We start from the raw sequence: 23,563 nt of genomic DNA, 5'->3' as shown, positions 1-23,563 counted from the left end.
TGGAAAAGCCTCGCTGAGGGACTGACTCCTAAAACAATGAAGTATTAAATGTTGGCATTTAGAGCACTGTGGAGCAGATATCAGGTTTCTCAACCTTTTCCCTCATTAATCTTCATCATAAGCAGCTAGTTTACCATTTTACTTTAGCAAAAATTTGCATGGGTGCATGAGAAACTCTCTCATTTAAAGTTTATATTCTGGTAATTGAATCAGTTATATTTAGCTCAGTCTTTTACATTTCATATTCCAATCCCTATTTAGTTTTAGATTTATAGAATAGCAGGCCTAAGAAAAGTATAAATGCCTCTAATAAAGGCTGGATAACATAGTGTTTCCACCAGGGTGATGCATACCATCAAGATGCAAAAACATTCCATGAGTGAAAAGGCAGTATTGTGTGTGGACATACTGGAGACAGTGTAGAAGGAATTAATTGAGCAGCTTCATTGGAGGTCTCTTGAAATATTTGTGTGATCACTGATTAGATGTGCCTGCCTGCCTGGATCTCCCCTGAACTGTTTTTTGGCCAAAATGTCCTTTAAATACCCAATGTATTCTTCCTTTAATATGCTCTCAATTGGCTTTAGAAATGGATGGGAACTACATACCTCATTAATTTCTGAGCATTCATCACAGGGGTAGCCGTGTTAGTCTGTATACACAAACACAACGAGCAGTCTGGTAGCACCTTAAAGACTAACAGATTTATTTGGGCATAAGCTTTCGTGGGTAAAAACCCACTTCTTCAGATGCATGGAGTGAAAATTACAGATACAGGCATAAATCTATATTGGCACATGAAGAGAAGGGAGTTACCTTACAAGTGGAGAACCAATGTACTCAGGCTTTGGCTTCAGACCTGGGTGGCGGGGCTTGGAACCGCAGGCTTCAGCCCCATGCAGTGGAGCTTTGGCTTTCTGCCCTGGGCCACAGCAAGTCTAATGCTGGCCCTGCTTGGCGGACCCCCTGAAACCTGCTCGGGGGCCCCCAGTGGGCCCCAGCCCCCTGGTTGAGAACCACTGCTCTAGATCACCCTTTTTTCTCTTTCCATGTGGTGTTCATATTATCACTTGATGTGAAATTTGTGTTGGTAGCACCCTTAAAGCATGTCCTAAGTATGTCCACCATCATGATTATACCATGTTTGATGCTTTAGGTTGATTTGGTGTACTTAGAATTTCTGTTTTTTGCAAGAAACTCTTCCCAGTGAACTCTGAAGACCTACAGGCATTTACTTTGGAATGAGCTGATCTCCTTATCAGTTTCCATAGTTGCTCCATAAAGGAGGAAAGACGTTATGCTGGTAGTAAAAATTCATATTTTTGTGTTAGTGCCAATCATGCCACTTTTCCAAATCTTTTCAAGTTTATGAAAGTTCTTTGCTGCTTTTGATATTCATTGTGTGACATCAAGCATGTTATCACCATCATTGCTCATCTCATTCCATAGCTAGGTAAAATGATTTACTTCTTCTAGTGTTTCTTCATCTACTCTGATTGTTGCTTTGGGGACCTTGATAGCCATATATTGTGCCTTTCCAGTTTTCACCTTCCAGCATCCAGACAAGAAAACCACAGCAACAGAGCATTTTGAGGCACTCAGGAATGCAAGACAGGCAGTGACACAACCCCTCACCAGTCTGGATTGCACCCAGAACATGACAATGGGGTTACCAGTCCCATACACAACCTTAGGTCTGTGGCTCCATATTAATTATTTGGAGCTGACCATAAGTGGATGCTCCCTCATCCTACAGTTGGTGGTTGGGCTTGGTAGCTTTGGATGCCCCCAAACTGACAGTGACTATTTAAAAAAAAAAAACATAACAGATAAATATTGGAAAAGATGTTGCATATTCTGAATTTTGCATAAAACCCATAATAAGGACTTAATATTATTCCAGCCCTACTCAAGTGAGAGTATTCTGAAATGGCCTTAATTACATATTTCTTGTGCGGTCTATGTGCATTCATGCATATGTCAGCATTTGGTGCAAACTGTACAGCTGAGAAATGATGCTTTTGCTGGGATCCCTGTAGATGTTCACGTTCTGTGCAGAGATGGAACAACATGGCTCACTAGAAGTGCATTAAATGGCTGACTTCCACAGCTTTCTGTGCCTTGCTGCAGCAAGCAGTTAGGCAAACAGTATTTTACTTTAACCACATTTCTTTAAAATAAATTAGTGTTTTGTGTCTGTGTAGAACCATGCTTAGGTTGTAACTATGATAACTTTTCATTCTGAGCCAGATTTTGTCCTCAACCCTGATTAATTCCCCCCCCCCCCCCCCAAAAAAAAGGCTACTTTCCACCTGAAATTTCTCCCTACTGGTTTTCCTAGCTTGAGAGGATTTTTTAAAAAGTGAGGTTACTTGGAAAAGTTGGCTTGTAGATATGAGAGTTTGAAAACTGATAAGCTTCTGTTATTGGAAAAATCTTCATGCATTCTTTCATGCATTCTTTGGAATATAATGGGCCAGATACCCATCTCACTGGAGCTATGCCAATGCACACCACTTGAGAACGTGCCCCATATCTCAAATGGCTTGTTCTAGAACCTCCAGGACAAAATCCTGAAATCCTTACTGAACTCACTGAAGTCAATAGGACTTTTGCCTGAGTGATGGATGACTCATAGGTGTCTCAGTGCTACAAAAACTGAAACTCATGGGCTAAAGTACCTAATGTACTATGGTCATTTCCTGGGGATACAATAACAACAAGATTTTCTGAGGAACCGTAACTCTGAATTACCTGGCTTTCAGATGTTTGTGTTTTGAGCCCTGGCATGCCAATTACTTATATGGGAACATATATTTGTAATTTTATGACCTATACACACCCTTCCTGCATGTAACTGGAAGAAGGAGATTTCAGTCCTATTTTGCAAATGTATACATTAGTTAAGTGTTTGTGGTGCATAGGCTGATATCTGGTCTGTACCTAAATCATGGGGTTTCTGAGTAATGCTAGAAAGGTAAATGGGGTAGAGTGAAGTATCCATCTCATGGAGGGTAGTGGATAAAGACTGGGTCTTGTATATGTGGACCATAAATGGAGGTAGGTATTTGTGATGTAGTGGTATCCAGATTGCACCATGGGGGCAGTAAGTATTCTTATCTCCAGTGCAGAATGCATTCACAGTTCACTATTAATTTTTTTTCTGGCCTGGATAAGTGGGCAAGACTGTTACTGGTCTGTTCAAAATTAAATGTTGCATTTGTCAGAGTAAGGAAACCAAGTTAAGGATGATGTTGGAAATGTAACTGAATCTTTTCAGATTTTGTAGGCTTGGTTTTTAAGGTCTCCAGTTTTTCAGGTGCATATGTTAGCATGTAGTTAACTAACTGCCAGGTTGTGGCCCTAAATGTTTATTTTTTTAAAAAATTAACTGTAGCAATTTTAATAATATTGTTTTTAAATTAATTTAGATCTTTTTACAGCCTCAACTTTCTCCTAAGGTGTTTCTAAATCATTTGGGATCAGGCAACTTATATGTATCTTGCAGAAGTAGAAGCCAGTCTGTGAGAGTGCCAAGTTGTAGAAACAAATCCAACATATGTTTTGTTATTCTTGGATGAAGGGAGCTGAATATTACTCTTTATAAATATAAAGTCTAATTGCTATTCAGCTATTCTTTACAAAAAATTAAAAATGGTAAAGTGAATTTATTGTTAAGAACCAGACTGACAGCCACAGAGGCTGATGTCCTCTGTACATCAACACAAGAGGAACAATATGGGCTAGATAAGTGCAAGCTTCTTCCTGCCATCCTAGATGGACATCCCATAAGCATGCAAGGATAGTTCAGACTCTATGCATATTCAGCCTTTGGCGTCTCTGGGGAGGCTGCCAGCAAGAATACCAGTTGTGATGTTGTTTGCTGTGACATATACATCTGACATTTAGGAAATGGATGGAGACCACCAGATGTATGATAACAGTTTTTGGTCACAGTCAACTTTGGCTAAATTTATTCTGGTAACCTAGAGGTGGAAGTTTTTGTATCTCATTTCCAGCCCTGTGAGCCATCCAATCTACATAGCTTATTGTAAGAATGTCAAGCAAATAAAATACGGTGAGCAGTGTGTTAGTCAGGGAATAGACAATTTGCATAAGTTATGAGATCATTTGAGATGGTTCTTCAAAAGATAACTAGTTATAGAATAATAGAATCATAGACTTTAAGGTCAGAAGGGACCATTATGATCATCTAGTCTGACTTCCTGCACAACACAGGCCACAGAATCTCACCCACCCACTCCTGTAACAAATCCCAAACCTATGTCTGAGTAATTAAAGTCCTCAAATCGTGGTTTAAAGACCTCAAGGTGAAGAGAATCCTCCAGCAAGTTACCCGTGCCCCATGCTGAAGAGGAAGTCGAAAAACCTCCAGGGCCTCTGCCAATCTGCCCTGGGAAAATTCCTTCCCGACCCCAAATATGGCGATCAGCTAAACTCTGAGCATGTGCGCAAGACTCACCAGCCAGTACCCAGGAAAGAATTCTCTGTAGTAACTCAGATCCCACCCCATCTAACATCCCATCACAGGCCAGTGGGCATATTTACCGCTAATAATCAAAGATCAATTAATTGCCAAAATTAGGCTATCCCATCATACCATTCCCTCCATAAACTTATCAAGCTTAGTCTTGAAGCCAGATATGTCAGATATGTCCACTACTCCCTGTGGAAGGCTGTTCCAGAACTTCACTCCTCTAATGGTTAGAAACCTTCGTCTAATTTCAAGCCTGAACTTCCTAATATCCTGTTTATATCCATTTGTTCCTGTGTCCACATTGGTAGTGATCTTAAATAATTCCTCTCCACCCCACCCACCCCGATATTTATCCCTCTGATATATTTATAAACAGCAATCATATCTCCCCTCAGCCTTCTTTTGGTTAGGCTAAACAAGCCGAGCTCTTTGAGTCTCCTTTCATAAGACAGGTTTTCCATTTCTCGGATCATCCTAGTAGCCCTTCTCTGTACCTGTTCCAGTTTGAATTCATCCTTCTTAAACATGGGAGACCAGAACTGCACACAATATTCTAGATGAGGTGTCACCAGTGCCTTGTATAACGGTACTAACACCTCCTTATCTTTACTGGAAATACCTCGCCTGATTCATCCCAAGACCGCATTAGCTTTTTTTATCGGCCATATCACATTGGCGGCTCATAGTCATCCTATCATAGTCAATACTCTGAGTTAAATCAAAATCTCTTGATAATCCTTGGGGAATAAGAGTAACTTGAAACTGTCCGAAACTATATAGTCAGTCATTTTACATAGGAATAATAACTCTTTAAAGTAAAGTTAAAATAAAGTAAAATTAATTTAGTCGTAATAAATTCAAGTACTGTATTAGGAAGTAAATCCGGATGTGGTTATGACAGAATTATTGTCACTATAATCATATCCTATTAAACACAATAGTGTAATTCACAGTGAGTAATCAATGAGTTTCTTTTAAAATTAATTCTTTCCTCAGTTCTGAATAAAATTGTTTGTTTATTTTCTGTTATCTGATAAATAAATGCATCGGAATCCAGTATATTTATGAGAGTAAATACAAAAGTTCTTCCCCTTGGAGGAAATAGTCTTTAAAAGCTGTGTGAGAGAAATGCTGTCTGGTAGTTGATTCTCTTTTATAAACCACTTAATCTTTTTGTAGATAATGTCAAGAACAGAGAAACTCTTTTTATACAATATATTTTAAAAAATGCTTTGAAATTAAAGGGCTTGATCTGGTAATTATGTGAATGCTGGAGTAGACACCATAGTGTTACATTAGATCATCAACTGTTCTGTTAGTGTGGAAGCACTGTACCCTTAGAGTTCTGTGTATTTGGCTACTCACAGTGTATGACAGCTAAACTTGATTTTCTGTTCAGTACATAAAGTCTGTTGCATTGTTAAAATTGCTATTTCAGCTTAAATCCAGGATATTTTAAGTCAAGTAAGTTGCATTTTTGAGCTAAATCTTTTCTCTGTCAAAAATACTTTTTAGTATGTGCCATATATTATATAGTGTATTTCTTGCAAGTGTTTTACCAGGCACTTTACACATGACTGGAGAATGCTACAGTAAGCTAATGATAAACAAAACAAGTGTGTCCTGCTTTGTGCTGACTATATAGTTCAGTAGAGCAACTCTGCACTCACAAAGATCTTGCTGAAATCATCAAGCAGCGGATAACTGAGCAAATACCATTATTGAGCAGAACTTCAGTGAAGGTAACATGCTGTCACTGAAAGACATATATTTAAGTCTTTTCAGCATGCATCTGTGATGTGTTTGGAGAATATTATAGACAATATCCTGCTTTAAGTAATTAATGGTGATCACATACTTCTATTTGGGCATAAGCTTTTGTGGGTAAAAAACCCACTTCTCTGTGCATCTGAAGAAGTGGGTTTTTTACCCACGAAAGCTTATGCCCAAATAAATCTGTTAGTCTTTAAGGTGCCACCGGATTCCTCATTGTTTTTGTGGATACAGACTACCCCTCTGATACATAATAGATACTTTTGCAGCTGTAAAAGTATTGTCAAACATATTTTTCCCATGTTATATTTATTTGTCTTAAAGATACTGTGTCCAGTTTTTGAACAGGGACAGGCATAATTTAGGAACGTGACTTAAGATTTTAGCTAAGGAGAGCTACAGGGATTCCTTTTCTAGAATAAGAAACCTGAAAACTTCACCTGATTCTCATATTGACCTTCCTCTTGCTCCCCCAGAGCCCCTAGTGCAGTATTTTTCAAACCATGGGTTGAGACCCACTATTGGGTCGCGGCATGTAAGGCGCTGAGTCACCTTGCTCTGGTCAGTACCGCCGACCGGGACGTTAAAAGTCCCATTGGTGGTGCTGTCCAGCTAAGGCATGCTAGTGCCTACCTTTTCCGACACCACGCTATGTCCCGGAAGTGGCCAGCAGCAGGTCCGGCTTCTAGGCAGGGGGGCCACGGGGCTCCGTGCACTGCCCCTGCCCCGAGAACCAGCTCCATTGGGAACTGGGGGGGCGGGGGACGGTGCCCACGGGCGAGAGTCACGCGGAGCTGCTTGCGCGCCTCTGCTTAGGAGCCAGACCTCCTGCTGGCCGCTTCCAGGGTGCAACGTGGTCCACAGTGCACCCCGGCTGCACTGCTGACTGGGAGCCGCCGGAGGTAAGTCCACGCCCCAATCCCCTGCCCCAGCCCTGAGCCTCCCCCAAACCTGGAATCCCTTCCTGCACCCCAAACCCCTCATGCCAGGTCTCATCCCAGAGCCTGCACCTCCCACCCAGAGCCCTGACACCCTACCGTACCCTGAACCTCTCATTCCCGGCCCCACCTCGCAGCCCTCATCCCAACCCTCTTCCCCAGCCCTGAGCCCCTCCCACATCCCAAACCCCTCATCCCCAGCACTGTTGGGTCGCGTGCATCAACAATTTTCTTCAGCTGAGTACCCAGAAAAAGAGTTTGAAAACCACTGCCCTAGTGGAGCAGTATTGGACCAGGGCTGCAGCTGGAAACACAGGAAGCTGCAGAGAAATATACAAGGAAAAACAGGAGACTTCCCTGGCCCTTTTTAGGCAGACATGCCAACTCTCGCAAATTGATTATGAGAATTGTGATGTCTGAGTAAAATTAAGACTCCCTCATGTGCTCCTGATAGAACTCTCAAATGTCAGGATTTTTTTTTTCAGCTGCAGCACATTCTTAAAATGTGTTTCCAGTCAAAAAGGAGATACCCCACCCTGAACAAAGCAATGTGATTTCTCCACTGGGCAGTTACTTCCAAAATACTTTAAGAGACCATGAGAATTCATTTACATATCAGATAAACAAAGCTATCAAGCCAACAAGTCCAGAGAAGAGACAGTGTAGCTACAGCCCAGCAGGGAAGAGAAACTTCATCTGAGGTATAAAGAAGAGGGGAAGGGTAGAGCCCTTCAAGGACACAAAAATGTGGATCCGCATCTGATCTGCATCCGCCAGTATCAACCTGTGATCTGACTCTCGATCCTCTAGCTGTCTTTTACCTGTATCCGCACCCGCAGCAGGAAGCCATCTCACAAGGGCTATGGGGGGGAGGGAGAAAGGGAGCGAGTGGGGTCTTGCAGGGAAGAGGCAGCACGAGGGTGGAGACTGGGGGTAAGGGGCAGCGCGAGGGTGGGGTCTCGAGGAGAAGGGGCGGCGTGGGGGCAGGCTGGGGGAAGGAGCAGCGCATCGCGTGCTGCTTCCAGGGGCTCGTGAGCAACGGTACATGGCCGCAGCAGTGCATGCTGCATCACAGTGGGGCGGAGTGGTGGGGTGCTGGGGCCCCGCCTGCTCCAATCCCTGTGTGGGGGCGGGCCCTGCTGCCCAGAAGCTGGTGAGCTGGGGCCAGGACTGAGTTTGGCCAGTGCTGCCGGGCTATGGTGGGGATGCTGGCACTACCCGAGGGTCCCAAGCTGCTGGACAGGAAGCGGCGTGGTGAGTGGGTGCTGGACAGCCCTGACTCCGATGTGCCGCCCAGCCCCAGCCACTGGCCCCGAGCGCGCTGCGCACCCCAGGCTGCCTGAGCTGGATGCCGGGGGGCAGACGCCGCTGGTGAGTAGAGCCCTGTGTGGTTGTATCTGTTGTCAATCTGCTATCCACAAAAATGGTCTGTGAATATCCATGGATTTTCATGGCTCTAGGGAAGGGCCAAACCTCAAATAAGCAATTGAATCAACTGGGAAAAAAATCCTGACATATGAGAGTTCTAAAAGTGAGGCTTAATTTTACTAAGAAATCCTGTCCGCCTCCCCGGGCGCAGTCAGGGCTCCAACTGTCAGCTCCAGGCGGCTACTCCCCTTCCAGCCTGGGATGTGGGAGCACTTCCACCAGTCCTGGGGAGGCTGAAGAATCCTTAGGAGCAGAGGTGAGGCTGGGGACTGCAGGGGGCTGGAAGTTAGACAGATGAGGGCTGATGGGGTGGGGGGCTGTATTGATGGTGGGTTCTGAGCGGATGGGGTGCGTGCTGGGAGAGTGAACTGAGGGCAGTGGGGGTTGTGGGGTAAGGGGGCTGAACTGATGGGATGGTGATGATGGGGACTGAACTGGGGTGGGGCTGAATTGAGGGGGGTTGGATGGGGACAGAACTGATGGGGGGACTGGGATACAGGATCAATTGCTGGTCCAGAGATGGGCACAGGTGGGGTTGAGAGCTCCTACATTAGGGGCCAAAATCACCGTATCCAGTTAGGGTTGCCAGGCGTTCGGTTTTCAACCGGAATGCCCACTCGAAAAGGGGCCTGGGTGGTTCCTGTCAGCATTCCTGACGGGGTGACGAAAAGTCCGGTCAGTGGTGCAGCAGGGCTAAGGCGCAGGCTTCCCTGGCTCTGCACAGCTCCCAGAAGCAGTGACATGTCCCTGCTTCCCCTAGGAGCAGGGGCAGCCAGGCGGCTCTGCGCGCTGCCCCCACCCGCAGGCGCCACCTCTGCAGCTCCCATTGGCCTCAGCCCTCCCGCACCCCAACTTCCTGCCCCAGTCCGGTGAAAATGAGCGAGTGAGCGAGGGTGGGGGAGAGTGAGCAATGGAAGGAGGGAGATGGAATGAGTGGTGGCGGGGCCTCAAAGAAGGGACTGGGTAGGAGTGGGCTTTGGGGAAGGGGCAGTGCAAGGGTGTTTGGTTTTCAGCAATCAGAAAGTTGCCAACCCTATATCCAGTAGTTGAATGAGAGTGGGCAATACTAATTGTCACATGCACACACCCTGGGGATGGACAGGGGGAGTTCAAAAATCAAGAAACGGATCTAAAAAACATGATGTACTCTTTTTTTAAAAATGTCATGATTTTTGGACCAATTTCATGATTTTTTGGAGTATGACTCATAATTTTTGCAAAAAGAAGAACAGGAGGACTTGTGGCACCTTAGAGACTAACAAATTTATTAGAGCATAAGCTTTCGTGGACTACAGCCCACTTCTTCGGATGCATATGCATATGCATCCGAAGAAGTGGGCTGTAGTCCACGAAAGCTTATGCTCTAATAAATTTGTTAGTCTCTAAGGTGCCACAAGTCCTCCTGTTCTTCTTTTTGCGGATACAGACTAACACGGCTGCTACTCTGAAACCTTTCATAATTTTTGATCGCTTGAAGTTGGCAATACTGTTTAGGTAAGTTCTGTATTTTTTTCTGAAGGATTTTTGTGGATTTGTTTAGAGTGGATATCCTGAAAAATATACTGAAATTCTCTAGAAAGAACTGTGGCTTTGATCTCTACAATGTCTGTTCCCTGGGTCTCTGGCTACAGCTCTGAAACTTCCTGTATTGATACATATGATTAGGCTGACAGTATGGCCTCCTTCTGCTTCATTATTTCATATTTAAAAATTTTAGTGCAAGGCATTTAAAAGAAATAATTACTAATAACTTAGTCATGGCTTATGTCAGAGCAAGTGAGGGAAACGATTTCCACGAAAGCCTATGCTCTAATAAATTTGTTAGTCTCTAAGGTGCCACAAGTACTCCTGTTCTTTTTGCGGATACAGACTAACAGGGCTGCTACTCTGAAACCTGTCATAGTATCAAAGTCTCTCCTGCAAAGCACTTATTTTTTCTCTGCAGTCTCTATCCTCTACCTGCTGGTCTGCCTGTCCCCATGGTACTCAGTCTACATTCCAGACATAAGCACTTCTTTTAGAAATGCTTATTTTCTACATCGATCTTCTTGGAACAGCAGGAAAATGCAGGTCGTCCAGTCAAGCAGGTTTGAAATAATGGACCAAATGCATCTTTACCAGGAATGCACCAGGGATGGATTGGGCCCACGGAATTAGAAAGGAGAATAAGGGAATAGGAGGGTTACAGCTGTTTGGTATACACATCTGTAGATATAGATGATATAGAAATAGGTTCCCATAGGCCACTGAGTTCATCTATGAGAAATTAACCGGGTTCAGTCCTTAAGGTTCACTAATTTTATTTTTCCATTCTGAATTGCTTCTTTTCAAAAAGTACATTTGAAACTTCAGGGGGAAAGAGTCATGATTCTTAGTGGATCAGAAGGAATGTTGTAAGTTACACTACACATTTCATATCAAAGACATCTGTGATTTTGCAGTTAAGACTGGTCTAATCTGATGCTGTGTAAAAGATATGAGGCCTGATTCTGGTCACAGTTATGCTTGTTTTACACCAGTGTAACTCCATTGACTTCAGTAGAGTTATTCCTGATTTATGCCAGTGTACAGGTCTGATCAAAAGCATATGGAAGTCAATGGGAGTCTTTCTGTAAACTTAAGGCCTGATCCAGAGCCTATCTAAGTGAGATCAGAATCAGTCCCCTAGTGCTACTGCAGAAATGTTCCTACCATGTAGTGTGAGGACTAATCAGGCTTTTTTCATCCTTTTCTGTGTCTGTTTATTGACGTGGGCAGAAACAGCTTTAAGTTGCTCAGGCGGAAAAATATCTATTTTCAGAGTTTTCTGCTGGAAAATGTTGGCCCCAAAAGGTAAAATGCCATAAATGAGGGAATATGATTTTTAAAAGGCCTTCCCAGAACAGCTTGTTTCATATTCTTTCATCTGTTGGCAGCTTAGAATAACAGAACTGATTCCTTCCCACCTTTTGTAAAGGTCACATAGCTCACAAACATGCTCCAGTAACAGTATCTTATATAACCACTAGCTATCTCTGTGTAAAATAAGGAGATTGTGCTGGAAATCTCCAGGGATTGGCGTGGGGGAAATTAACCACACTTTTTATTCTAGGATATTTGGCTGGAAAGCAAGCACATCTCATTCAGAGAACAGTAAAGTTCAATTTGTGTTCCATTGAGATGGATTTTTTGTCAGCTGCAAAATGTAAAATGCTGATGGAATGAACCTGGACTCAGTAAAACCATACATCTATCCTTTAAAATATATATAGCAATAGGTTTTGTAACTTGAACTCAAGGTAGGTTAATAACAGTGCTTTGCTGTGATTGCTATGCTACTGTATTCCATTTTCATTTGTCAGTAGGTGGCACCAGATAGCTAAGCCAAATCCAGACCTTGTCTTGAGTTGCTTTTGCTTCCCCATTAGATTGTTCAAGGAGTTTTTGTTTGCTGTACTGGCCATTGGCTGTAGGTGTTGAGTACTTTATTAATGACCACTATGCTGTTTGGGATCCTTTATTGTGTGATAATGATTTAGCAATAATGACAAACTCTACTTTGTCATATTTCTCTGTAGAGCTAAATCATCATATAAACATCCTGATGCCTAATGTTGCTTTTGTTACGGCATGATAAGCTTTAAAAAATGTAAGATATGTAACTATGTCATAGTCAGGGCTTGTGTGTTTAAAATATTGGGCCTGATCCTGCAATCCTTACTAAAGCCTATTGAAGTTAATATGCAATGCCTGAGAAAGGACTGCAGGCCTCAGTCCAAAATCAGTTTGCTATGTAATTCTTGTATTCTAGAATTTGTGGAGGGGAGGGGAATCTTTTTATTTTTATATATATTAAACTAGATTCTTTAAATTTGTTGACATTGTCTATGCCTGTGTAGTACATATTGTTTGTATTGGATTTCCTCATGCCCTGACCCTCTTTTTCATATTTTTATGAGTATAGCTTTTATCAGTGTCCTTGCTTTATGACGGGAAATGGTGCACTTGATTTTATATTTATTTTTTATCCTGTACATAATTATTTAAAGGCTTACAGCAAATATTTTGGGCCCAGTTCATTAGAAATATTCAGTCCACGTATGCACAGTTTGTTTGTAACTGATGTACTTTTCCCTAGCAAAGTACGGTACTTTTCTTTTCTAATCAAGAGCAGATGTTACATCTGCATCTCCCCAGAGGTGCAAGGCAGCACATCCACAGAGAGGCATAAATGAGAAGTAAGAACCTGTTTATATCCCTGCACAGTCTCCCTGGGCCTTAGGTTTGGGTGTGCAGGGGTAAACTGTTACTGCAAACTCAGGACTCCAGCCCAAGTAGGTGGGCAGGGGAGTGAGTAGAGCCTGGACTCGATTACCCAACACTGTGGCCACTGACACAAGGTGCGTAATAAATATGCTGTTGGTATAGCACCAGTAGAAAATTATGATCCCGCTCTCCCTCCCCCCGCCCCCACCCCCCCCCCCCCCCCCGTGCCTCTGGAGGGCTGATTCCTTCCTTACATTGTTCCTGTGATGGCATCAGTGAGCTTGTGTTAGAAGTATACTGCAGACCTTAGTCATGCTTGTAAAATGTTTTAAGATCCTTGGATGGAACACAGTAGAGATGTGCTAGATACCATCCTGTTGATTGCAGGATAACAGCCTAATGGATTATTTATAGTACGTAATGATTGGTATGCTACCATTTTGTTGCTGAAATAAGTACAAGGAAATGGTGGTTAGTGCAGTATGTCACTGGACAGGATTCCAGGTTAATTCCCTGTGATAGTCATTTGATCAGACTTTACATATGCAGAAAGTAATGTTTCTTCATCTTCATATTAAATATTCCTGCTTGTCAAAACACTCATCTAATGAGTTTACATGAGTGTGTTTTTAATTTTTGACATGAGTCTGCACCTTTTTGGAAATGTGTCTAGGTCTTTTTTTTGCACATTAGGTTTTTTGTACCTAACACATCTAGAGTTCATGTTTTACAGTCATGTTTCACAGGTGTAAAATGCAAACAAATTCCCTTTGAAAATAACTATGGAAATATCTTATTGTGCCATTTAGCATGTTCCATTCCCTTTGTTGTGAGTCATGATGACCCTGTTTATTTTTTACTGGAAGTAAACGTTGTTCAGTGGATTTCAGTAGGAGTGGTAGACTGTTAAGACTTCTGAACTATATTGGAGCCGTTTCGTCGGTTTACTGAGTGGAAGCCAGTGACTTTGAAGCCGAAAGTCCTGAGTTTGAATCTTATTGTGTCTTTTCAATGTATGTGTATAGTTCTAAGCGACCACCTTATTTTTTCCTTTCTACAGAGCTGTTTAAGGAGAAGCTGATGCCAAGGATAGGTTAAGAAGGTTCAAGATGACAACAACAGTAGCGACAGACTATGACAATATTGAAATCCAACAGCAATACAGTGATGTGAATAACCGCTGGGATGTCGATGACTGGGACAATGAAAATAGTTCTGCACGACTGTTTGAGCGATCCCGTATTAAGGCTCTAGCTGGTAAGCATTCAAGTGATGAGAACTCAGTGCAAGTAGGTAACAAAAAAAGATTTCCATTCAGTAGAAATCTGATGTGATACGAGTGAATTATTGCTTGATGTGATACCCCAAGGTTTTTAAAATATTCCTCCTTGAATTTTGCATGTATTTGCCCCTGTTAAAAACATTATATTGTCAGCCTGAAAGCACCAAAGCCCAAGACTCAAAACTCTAATATAATTGAGTAAAAGACCTTATTTATTTAATATGTAGTGTTTTGGGAGGAGAATACTACCATTGTAGGGCCTTTATGACATGCACTCAGCAGTGGGTCCCACTTGGAACTACAGTTCTTCCTTGCCATGTATGAACCCGGTCCAGTGCTTAATTTTTAATAAAAGAGATGCCAGGGCTAAAGCAATTTTTTTACATTCATAACTGATGCAGCAAGCCCAGATGTGCTGGGGCTATGAACTGCCAAGCCTGGAGGTGCAGGGGCTCAGCCCTGGCAAGCTCTGGGACAAATTAAGCACTGACCAGGCCCATTTCAGAACAGTTTCCTCTCCAAATCAGCCCATAAAAGCTGCCATGGAAACAATACCCCTCTCCAACCTCTGCTAGCCTGAGGAGTAGGAGATTGAGATTCAGACTGAATAACTGACATACTGAGGGTCAAATTCTCTGCTCATTTTACACCCATTTAACTTGCTTGATTTCATTGGTGTTGCATGGAAGTAGTTGTAGACAGGTTTTGGCCCTCTATGTACCGGCTTAGTCTTTAAAGTGCTAGATGATAGAATCATAGAATATCAGTGTGACGGGTTGGATCACAGAAACCCCCTTGGGAGCTGCCACCCGATGTGCAAAGACTACCCCTGCTTCTGCTTTCCCTGCCAGCTCAGGACTCCAGCACCCTGTCTTGCTGAGCCAGACACTCCTGTCTGGCTCCAGACACAGACCCAGGGTCTGAATCACTTGTCCCAAAGCTGCAAGTTTACCTGAAAACAGCTCGCAGTAGTGTGCTTGTCTTTAGCACTCAGATGCCCAACTCCCAATGGGGTCTAAACCCAGATAAATCCGTTTTACCCTGTATAAAGCTTATGCAGGGCAAACTCATAAATTGTTCGCCCTCTATAACACTGATAGAGAGATATGCACAGTTGTTTGCTCCCCCAGGTATTAATACATACTCTGAGTAAATTACTAAATAAAAAGTGATTTTATTAAATACAGACAGTAGGATTTAAGTGGTTCAAAGTAGTAACAGACAGAACAAAGTAAGTCACCAAGCAAAATAAAATAAAATGCGCAAATCTATGCCTAATCAAACTAAATACAGATAATCTCACCCTCAGAGATGTTTCAGTAAGTTTTTCTCAGACTGGACACCTTCCAGGCCTGGGCACAATTCTTTCCCCTGGTACAGCTCTTGTTGCAGCTCAGGTGGTAGCTAGGGGATTCTTCATGATGTCTTCTCCCCCTCTCTGTTCTCTTCCCCCCTTTATATATCTTTTGCATAAGGCGGGAACTCTTTGTCTCTCTGGGTTTCCACCCCCCCTCACTGGAAAAGCACCAGGTTAAAGATGGATTCCAGTTCAGGTGACATGATCACATGTCCCTGCAAGACTTCATTACTCACTTGCCAGCACACACATATACAGGAAGACTCACAGGTAAATACAGCCATCTGCAGACAATGGGAGTCATCAAGATTCCAAACCATCATTAATGGTCCACACTTTACACAATTACAATAGGCCCTCAGAGTTACATTTTATATTTCTAGTTTTAGATACAAGAGTGGTACATTTATACAAATCAGATGATCATACTCAGTAGATTATAAGCTTTGTAATGATACCTTACAAGAGACCTTTTGCATGAGGCATATCCCAGTTACTTACATTCACTTATTACCGTATTTTCTCTAAAACTATCTCAGTTACATTATATTGACTTATTATCAAGCTTTTATAAAACCATATAGACTGCATAACGTCACAATCAGGGTTGGAAGAGACCTCAGGAGATCATCTAGTCCAACCCCCTGCTCAAAGCAGGACCAACACCAACTAAATCATCCCAGCCAGGGCTTTGTCACGCCAGGCCTTAAAAAACCTCTAAGGATGGAGATTCCACCACATCCCTATGTAACCCATTCCAGTGCTTCACCACCCTCCTAGTGAAATAGTGTTTCCTAATATCCAGCCTAGACCTCTCCCACTGCAATTTGAGAACCATTGCTCCTTGTTTTGTCATCTGCCACCACTGAGAACAGCCTAGTTCCATCCTCTTTGGAATCCCCCTTCAGGTAGTTGAAGGCTGCTATCAAATTTCCCCCCCCCCCCCCACTCTTCTCTTCTGAAGACTAAGTAAGCCCTGTTCCCTCAATCTCTCCTTGTAAGTCTTGTGCCCCAGCCCCCTAATCATTTTCGTTGCCCTTTGCTGGACTCTCTCCAATTTGTGCATATCCTTTCTGTAGTGGGGGGCCCAAAACTGGATGCAATACTCCAGATGTGGCCTCACCAGTGCCGATCCCTCTGTCTGCTGGCAGTGCTCCTACTAATGCAGCCCAATATCCCGTTAGCTTTCTTGGCAACAAGGGCACACTGTTGACTCATATCCAGCTTCTCATTTGCTGTAATCCCCAGGTCTTTTTCTGCAGAACTGCCGCTTAGCCAGTTGGTCCCCAGCCTGTAGCAGTGCATGGGTTTCTTCCATCCTAAGTGCAGGACTTGCATTTGTCCTTATTGAACCTCATCAGATTGCTTTTGGCCCAATCCTCCAGTTTGCCTAGGTCACTCTGGACCTATCCCTACCCTCCAGTGTATCTACCTCTTCCTCCAGCTTAGTGTTATCCGTGAACTTGCTGAGAGTGCAATCCATCCCATCATCCAGATCATTAATGAAGATGTTGAACAAAACCGGTCCCAGGACTGACCCCTGGGGCACTCCGCTTGATACTGGCTGCCATCTAGACATCGAGCCATTGATCACTACCCATTTAGAAAGCTGGCTAGATCGTCAGACTATCTACCTTGATACCAAACCTGGCTTTATATTATGTACTTTTGGTCACTGATGATTATAAAAATATTATTACCGTATTTTCTTTTGTTTCTCCATTTCCTCAATATTGATGGCCTAATAGGGATACATTTAGTACTGTACTAAATTTGAAGAGCTCATATACTGTACTATCCTTGGAACAAGCTAGAGAAGTTGGTCTGCTAATGGCAGGCTGTGGGTAGCTTCTATTTTGGTCCATTCTGGCCTATTTGCAACCTTATCATGTCCATACAAAGAGTGTAAAGGAAAAGGCTCCTTAATGCACCTTAACAATACCAACTGCCTCATTCATTGCCCACTGTTGTCAATGGGCGTTCCCGAATACCTTGCTGTGATTTAACTTTCCTTTCCCAGAGCCTGAAAGTGAAAATTCTCAGGCAGCCTGAGTCAGTTCCCCTGAATGATTTGAATTCTTTGAAAAGGAGGGACTTAACCAGTGTGATTATTTGGCTAGATTATACTGTCTGCTGAATGTTATATGTACACTTTAAAATGTAACATTTCTAATCATGGTCTTGGAAATACATGTAGATGCTTGATATTTTTAAACAGTTTTTCACATATAGCATTGTTGAAACAGAATGTTTTTGCCCATTCTTCACAGAATACTTCAATGGGTGAATAAACTTGTCCTGCAACTCAAAATAAGTTCCTATCTCCAGTTTACAGAAGAGAGACACATTATATTTTTGAGAAATATGGACCTACTGCTTAAAAAACAAGACAACAGGAGGCCAAATTCTTTTGTCAGTTACACCAGTTTTAAATAAGAGTAATTCCAGTGAAATCAGTGGAGTTATTCCAGATTTACATTGGAGTAACTGATAACAGTTTTTATTCAGTTTGTTTATCCAAATGCACACAGTCAGAGTCCAGAGTGCAGTAGTACCTGTTTCATTCTTACATTAACTTTCTGAATAAAATGTTATGAAATGTCACTCTTTGCCACTGTGATTTACATTTTTTACAAGGTAGATGGTCTCTGATGGCTCATGCACATGCCCTTCTCATCTAGAATATAACATCTGACTAAATTTAAAGCAATGTTTTGACTAGTCTGCTATGGAAGTAAGTCTAGAAATCAAAACTACTTCAGTTACATACATTAGATGGGAATCTTCACAGTTTTTAAAATTTTGGCTGCATATTCAAATTATTTTGATTCATGGTCCTATAATGTACAACACAGCCAGCAACATTAATTTCTAGATCCTAAAGGAATCTGAAGGACAGTATAACTTTCACAGTTTCACAATCTCTTCTCTTAGCAAGGTTTAAAACACTTAAGCTGTCCTTAAATGGAGAAATGCTATATTTTGAGACTTTTGCTATCAATAGTAAGTTCTGATGAAGATGTAAAATTATCTAAATTAATAAACGTTTCTAAAATCCATGCCGTTTCCTTTCTAACTACATTCTGATCATCATGCAAATTGTATTTGACTTATTTTATTTTTTGTTTAAAGGCATGTGATTATTGCATATTAAAGGTTACACATTAACCAAGTATGTTTGAGTAGCAAAGATATTATGTCATGCCCTCTTAGCTCTGAGGCACTATACTGCAAAGTAATTTTTATGCTTTCTGTAAATGATTTCCTGAATCCCATGGTAGCATGCCCACATTCCTGACCTCTGAACAAAATGCCTCAGTAGTATGGGACATACTGTGAGCAGGGAAAATGGCTCAAAATGTGTTGAGGTTCCTGGTCATTGGAATTTTGATTAGAAGAACAATTACAAATATAACAATTGTTAATGTTTTAAAATATTTTATTTATAAAATTTATTTTGGCAAGGTATAGGTATTCTCTGCTTTTATTCATTAGAACCAAACTCCGGGACAAATCCTGAAAGGTGCTGCGCGCCCTCACTCCACCTATTGAAGTCAATGGGAGTTGAGGGCTCACATCACCTAGATGTTTCTAAGTATCGTGCAGGATCAGGCTTAGAGCTAGGTAACAGGAATATGAAATAGTTCATGCAGCTAAATAAAGCCCAGATCTTGCAGCTCTTACTCATGTGATTAACCTGTTGACTTCAGAAGAACTACTCATGAAAGGGATGAAGGACTGGGTCTTAATTCTAAACTTTGTTACTTTCAGAAGACTTGTATTTTTTTTGGCACTCACAGATTACATCAACACAGTGTGAAATTGAAGTTATAAGGTAAATGTCTGCCCGGAAATGGTGAGATGATTTTTTTTTTAACTAAATTTTTTTTAAAATTAGGGCCCGATTCTGATCTAAGTGACACTGACTCAAATCAGCAGTGATTCCAGTATGAGATCAGAATCAGGCCCTGTGACCTTTAAAGTTTGACATTACATGAGCAAATTGCATTTTACTACTACCAAGATACAATACTCTGCGTTTTACTTTTATCCAGTAGATTTGATGGTATTTTTCTTACAAATATTACTAGCAGGAATTAGGCACCTGACATAGCTCCCATTGAAATCAGTTGCTTCATTGACTTCCATGACAGCTAGATCACACCCTATCTAAGTAATAAATAATAAACATGAAACAATCACTTAAAGGATATATAAGTAGGTGCTTAAATAATTCAGATAATCTAAAAGAAACACCAGTTTCAAAGCAGAGCAGATTTGATATGCAGCTATATTTAAATATACTCACTTCTCTAGTAGGGGAATTGATTAGGTTTTTATGTGCATTACTCACCATTATCATTTTTATACACTTTTACCTCTTTGACTTTGCATTTTCTTGTTGGCATTGTGAGCACCTTGTGGCAAGAGGCTATGGCTACACTAGAGAGTTTACAGCAGCGCAGCTGCACTGATGCTCTCTTTACAGCTGCGCTGCTGTAAACCGCTGTAAAGTGTAGCCTCTTTAAGCCGATGGGCGAGAGCTCTCCTGTTGACTTAATCTACCCCCAATGAGTGGCGGCAGCTCTCCCACCAACATAGCACTGTCCACACCAGTGCTTAAGGCAGCGTAAGTTATGCTGCTCAGGCTAATTCACACCCCTGAGCAACATAATTTATGTCGACTTAAGCTGTAGTGTAGCCTTAGCCAGAGACTTGGCTTGTTCCTTCCACTGGTGCAGCACTGCTTGAAATACTGGCATCACAGAGCTTTATTTCAGATCAAAGGTTCTAGTTATAGTCTGAACCAATACTGCAGGCACTCTACCTGATGGATGACCTTTCTTCCAGTCTCACCAGGCAGACAGGCAGTTTCAGATTTTTAACAGGGGGTGAGGGTAGTTAACTATTGGAGCAGACAAATAAGGCATGTGGTGGATTCTTGAGGTCTTTAAACCAAGACTAGTTCTTTTTCTGAAAGATATGCACTAGTTCAGTCATAAGTTATTGGGCTAGATGCAGGAATCGCTGGGTAAAATCCTATGGCTGTGTTGTGCAGCTGGTCAGACTAGATAATCATTCAAGTATCAGAGGGATAGCCATGTTAGTCTGGATCTGTAAGAAGCAACAGAGTCCTGTGGCACTATAACTTGCTCATCTTTATGACCAAGCATATAGTAATGGGAACCATTATTGTTGACAACAAGACCCTGCACTCTTGAAAGAAAATACTTATACATAATTTTGCTTCTTCTGATGCAGCAGAATTCACTGTTACCAACAGACAACACTTTGGCCAAAAATTAATCCTCCATCAGTCTAGGACTGTATATCCTCACTGTTCTCTTATTAATCTGGGTAGTATATGGGATGGTTTTGTTGACCTGTTCCTCTTCCATTAAGCCTAAACTTTGAACTGCTAATTATCCACCCAATCTTAGCTATCTCCAGTGATGGGTATATGGAGGGGATGGTGGGGAGAATTCTAGGCCTTTGTTATGATAAAAGTTAAAGATAAGTAAAATATATTCAAATCATCCATTCTCTCCCCACATCAGTTCAGAACCTTTAAATGATACTCTACAAGGTTCAGAGGTGTTCTAGAACACAAGAGCAGGGGTATTCTAGGACCCAATCCAGTGCCCATTGAAGTCAATGCAAGTGTTTCCACTGATTTCATTGGGCTTTGGTACACAACTTCACCAGAGAAAGAGAGTTCTTCTCTTTCCTTTTGTGTTTTTTAATCAAATAATCTTTTCTATCTCTGAAAATATTTCACCCACTTGCTAGCTCCTCACTGTCTGCTAGCAAATTGAATTTAGATGGACACTGGCTCTTTCTGGATGTTCCGGATCAGAGCAGGTCACCAGATTATAGCAGGCTCCTTTTCCAATATGGCAATCTCCTGATGGCAACATTTTTCTTTCCTGAAGTGACACATGAATGACAGGAGCCCTAGATAACTACAGCTAAAGATCACCCAGGAACATATAGCTTTTTCAAGACATCTCCCTTTCTCTGAAGTGACAGGATAATCAAAAGACATATTTGACTAAGATTTGTACCTTGACACCTTCGTACACAAGGCATGCCCCAGTAGGCTGTCATTGCCAGACAAATGTTTGTTAACTTTAGTTCTTCTGATCCTTGTGATAGGATGCTGACACCCTGATCCCTCTTTGGATGGACAAAATTGTATTCGCTCTTGCAAGACTGACCAGTCTGCAAGTGGTATAGCGCTAGATTCCAACAAAATAAATGTAGGGCCTTGTAACCAATGGTATTTCCCATTATTAAATCTTAGGAAAGAAATTGTTTTCCAAACATGCTCATAGCGCTATGATTTAACGACAGTAGGCTTTTTAGAAACACATTAGATTAAACTTTGGAAGAGATTTCTTGCTTCAAAATTTCAGGTCAAATTAAACATCAGATTAGTGAGAATCTATAGTCTCTCAACCTACCCTACAGATAGAAGTGTCAGTCAGGTAAAAACTTAAAAATCACAAGCACCATTATCAACATTAGGAAATATATATTGTGTTAGGACCCATAACACAAGGATCCATGAAAAGGGTAGTTTTAGTCAATGTTCCATAAATGGACAATGTCTTTAATTTCCCTTCTAGAGAAATGGAGCGCTTTGCTCAGTTTTGCTGTTAAGAATGGCTTTTCTTCTAAAATGATTAAACAGCTCTGGTTGCTACAACCATATGAATATGGATACAGGGAGATTCATCATTAAGTCTGTGGAATTTTCTCCTGTCAATATACTGCTCTTTATAAAATGCATATCTCCATGTCCCTGTTATCCTACCCTATCACAAAATAGTCTGTTGTGTATCTCAAATCCAGCATTAGTCTTAGAGAACAGATCGTGATTCTTTATGCACCCTCATAAGTAATGGTAGTAACGAGTGGCACTGCTGCAGGCATTAGCGACTGCACAACCCATGCTTCTGTAGTCAGTGTGAATAATCCTACTGGTTCAAATGCCATCTGCCACATAGCGCATTCTTGGGAAGCAGTGTTAGGAAAAGTATGCCACCTCCAAAATACTCCATTTCTCAACTAGATGTTAATAAAGAATTAGCCCAAATTTTTCAAATATGCTTTCCTAAAGCTATTCACCTAACTCCACATTTTAAATGTTTATCTTTGTCCCTCAGGTTTACCTGAGAAAGTAAGAGTTAGGATACTCTATCCTCAGCCCACAAAGCATTCATGTCTAGGGCCTAGTCTTCACTTACCGGCTGGTCCGGCGGCACGCCATCGATGTTCTGGGATCGATTTATCGCGTCTGGTTAAGACGCGATAAATCGATCCCGGATCGATCCCGGAAGTGCTCACAGTCGGCGCCGGTACTCCAGCTCGCCGAGAGGAGTACGCAGCGTCGACGGGGGGAGACTTCCGGCCGCGTCTGGACCGCGGTAAGTCCGGACTAAGGTACTTCGAATTCAGCTACGTTATTAACGTAGCTGAATTTGCGTACCTTAGTCCGAAGTCCGGACTAAGTGGGGACCAGGCCTAGGGAGCGTTAACAGCCTCGTTTGACCTTAAACGTCAGGGTTGTGCGTGGGGACAGGAGTGGTCTTTTAGACAGACAAGACCCAAGCCATGCATGGTTCATCGTTCTTTGTCAACAACTTGAGTTGCTTCCATAAGCAAATAGTAGGAAATGAAGTTGTCAAAGAGTTTATCCTGTTCATGTATTTTTCTTTGTTAATAAGGGTAGTATGGGGTTTTTTAGGCTGAAGACAGAAAAATTCATACTGGAGATGTGCTGGGCAGCTAAGAGTGAGTCTGTCCTATGTGGGTAGATACACTGTAGCCCTTGGACACAATACTTCAGCGTGAATTTGGACTACCCACATTTGTTCTCTAGGCCCCCAGAGAGCCTCATACACTGAGTGCATTGTGGTAGACATTTTTATTTTTTACCCAAGAGTATTTAGTCATTTGGATAAAACACAAATAAACAGCTCCAGATCAAAAAAGGGAAAGACTTATCAAGTTACTGCTTACATTACTTTTTAGGCATA

At 42.0% G+C, this 23,563-nt stretch overlaps 1 protein-coding gene across 4 annotated transcripts in view; it reads left to right on the top strand.

Moving 5' to 3' along the window:
• SPTBN1 (spectrin beta, non-erythrocytic 1) overlaps window positions 1-23,563 on the top strand; it is a 210,306-nt gene that overhangs the window by 51,141 nt on the left and 135,602 nt on the right. For all 4 annotated transcript variants that reach the window (XM_065590696.1, XM_042861182.2, XM_005307339.5 and 1 more), the window contains exon 2: window positions 13,943-14,139. Coding sequence is in view for 2 of the 4 variants with exons in the window: in XM_005307339.5 (XP_005307396.2) it covers window positions 13,992-14,139 (148 nt within the window). In the remaining 2 variants the exon portion in view is untranslated. The remainder of the gene's footprint in view (window positions 1-13,942; window positions 14,140-23,563) is intronic.

The sequence above is a fragment of the Chrysemys picta genome, chromosome 3 (genome assembly GCF_011386835.1).
Source record: "Chrysemys picta bellii isolate R12L10 chromosome 3, ASM1138683v2, whole genome shotgun sequence".
In the NCBI taxonomy this organism is placed as follows: domain Eukaryota; kingdom Metazoa; phylum Chordata; order Testudines; family Emydidae; genus Chrysemys; species Chrysemys picta.
The sequence above is the reverse complement of the archived record's forward strand: the minus strand, read 5'-3'. Positions and strand labels throughout refer to the sequence as shown.